The sequence below is a fragment of the Lactuca serriola genome, chromosome 5 (genome assembly GCF_051521515.1).
Source record: "Lactuca serriola cultivar US96UC23 chromosome 5, Lser_US96UC23_V15, whole genome shotgun sequence".
NCBI lineage: Eukaryota > Viridiplantae > Streptophyta > Magnoliopsida > Asterales > Asteraceae > Lactuca > Lactuca serriola.
Window position 1 is genome coordinate 288,600,107 of NC_136412.1, and position 2,688 is coordinate 288,602,794.

The 2,688-nt window shown below is 32.6% G+C and overlaps 1 protein-coding gene across 1 annotated transcript; it reads right to left on the reverse strand.

The window, feature by feature from the left end:
* Positions 1-556: 556 nt before the first annotated feature.
* Positions 557-1,900, reverse strand: JAZ1 (jasmonate-zim-domain protein 1). Its single transcript, XM_079002834.1, has 4 exons — positions 1,685-1,900; positions 1,191-1,538; positions 1,040-1,097; positions 557-952 (listed from the first exon to the last, which is right to left on the reverse strand). The coding sequence occupies exons 1-4, from the start codon at positions 1,821-1,823 to the stop codon at positions 826-828; spliced, it is 672 nt and encodes a 223-aa protein (XP_078858960.1). The 5' UTR covers positions 1,824-1,900; the 3' UTR covers positions 557-825.
* Positions 1,901-2,688: the final 788 nt, after the last annotated feature.

Consider the following 2,688-nt stretch of genomic DNA (forward strand, 5'->3'; position numbering starts at 1 on the left):
ATAATATAATAATAATATAATTAAGAGATTCGAAGTAAAGTCATATTGCTAAGAAATTTGTGTCATCTTGGTAGCATAAGAATTGGGTTGCCGGCCTAAATATAAAATTGGATTTATATAAACACAAAAACAAGCATCCCCATATACACCACAAAATTAGTAAACTACTTTCTTTTTTCAATAAGAATATTCAAGAAATTAGGAAGAAAATTTCATATAAAACAACACTAACCTAGTAACCGGTGACTTATTTCATACCAAATACTAAATGAGTTAATGTAACAAATAAGTTTCAATTTTTTTTTTTTTTTTTTGCAATGAATTATTATTCTTTTTAAAATATTATAAACATCTATTGAACTATCTATTGTCATCACAAAATATCATTAAAATAATAATATTTTATAATTACAGAGTTCCAGTTGCAGTATCTAGATAGTTATTTACAATATGTTTTAAAACAATAACATATTATAAAAAATAATAATTATTTACACATTTATGATACCAATCCATACTAAATCATACACATTTGTAACAAATAAAACGATACATATTTAATAACAAGGAACACAATAAAAATCTCATTGTTTCCTTAACTTAAATCATACGACAACAATAAACGAAAAGATGTAAAAACAGTTAAAGATACATCTTTCCGAAAGCTTTAGTCAACCAAAACACATGAGATCCATGTCTCTGGTAAAAACATGATACAAATGCATCCTACACGATTAATCATTACTTATACTAATAATAATATAATAATACTATAACAACAATAGTAACATAACAACACGATAATATTTATATAATGATGATAATCTATGATGCTGACTGGGCTTGAAACTGTCCACGAGATTCAGCTGCTAATCCCAACCATGATTTGCCTTCTTCTTGCTTCGAAGGACTCCCATGGTTGTCACTTTGATATGGAGATCTTGCTGTGATTCTGTTCATATTTCAAATCGAAATCAAAATTCATGTTATGGAATAACTAAAAGTAATTTCTTATATATGTCTTCGTTTGAATGTTTACCTTTCTTTCCTCTTCTCCAAGAATCGAGCGAGTGAAGCTTTTCTTGCGATCGGAAGATCTGCAGAAAAAAGTACAGAAATCAGTTTACTTTTTCTGAAATAATTTCAATAAATCCATGTTTATACACAAAGAGAAACGATGAATTATTTACCAGAAACAACAGGCTGAAGCTGAACGCTTTCTTTCTCGATGTTTGAAGCAACCAGATTCGAAGGTTCGGTTGGTTTTGGGATCCAATCGGAAGCCGGCCGGAAAGTTTGGGTCTTCTGCGTGGTTCCTTTTCCGGCCAACGTCATGATTTCCATGGCCTTCTCGGCTGGGAAATCATCAAGTACGATCACCTGTCCGGCGTAAAAGATGGTCATTTGGGCTGATTCCGGTTGCTTTTTTGGGACCTGGGTTGAAACAGGGGAAGCGGCGGCAGCGGCGGCGGCATCTTGCTGACGGTGGGACGACGTGTTGGTCGCCGGAAACAGATTCATGGTGCCGGTTGCCATACCTGATGCATCCACATAAGTAACAGATCCAGATTATTATTCCAGTAACAAACCATGGGGGGATCTCAAAATAAAGATCGATTTGAAGAAAATCTAGTAAACATTTGAAGTTGGAATTAATAGAAAGAAGGAAGAACATATTACACACCAAGACTGAGATCTCCAAAAGTTCCGTTTTCCTTCAAGTATTGACTCAAGAGGTTGAAAGTCTGTGAGAAATTGGACTTCTCGGTGGTCTTGTGGCCGGAAAACCTACCGGAATCCACAATCTCAGAGGAAGCAGACATAATTGTTGCTGGTAGAATGAATCTAAACAAATATTATCAAACTTAAATAGAAAGGATACCTTTCTTTCTTTGTTGATCTTTATAAAATATGTATTTAATATATGGAAAGGGGATGTTAAATAAAGCACGAGGAATACATGGGATAAGACGTCTGCCGCGACTTCCCATCTGCTACCTCAGGCCCCACCTGCCCCCCTAACCCCGATATTATTCTCTCATATCAAATATCAATTTAATTACATAAATAGTCCCTATTGTTACAAAAAGTTATATTCTCAGTCACTTTTTTTTTTTCTTTTTTTACCGAGGATGATATGGTTATTTTTTTACTTTCGAATGATGATATGGTTTCAAAAGTCCATACCCATCTAAAACGATTTGTATATGTAATTTTATTATCTTTAAGTTTTTTTACTTATTTATATTTTATATGGTTATTAAATTAGAAGATATCCACCTCATTTTATTTCTTCTTCCTTCTTTCATCAGACTCGTCTTAAAAGGTAGGTGAAATGAGCAATCATCCGGTACCTATTTTTTATAATAGCCCGAATTTTTTATGTGATTTATTAGTTATATGTTAGACAATATCGATCTTGAAGATATCATTAATAATTTACATCTCAAAAAGCTAGAAAAAATATTTTTCTTTAAATATTTGGATTTTTGTAATCGAAAATGCTATATTTAGAAGCTAATATAAATAATTTTCTATCAATTACTGAGTCATTACAAAAAGAGTTAATGAAATTTCTGTATTTCAGATATTTTTCCCTCCCGTCCTTGACCCCAAATATGTTTTGAAACAACCTTGTCTTCCATCCAGCACTATTATCACTTTCCACAACCATCACAACTACCACCA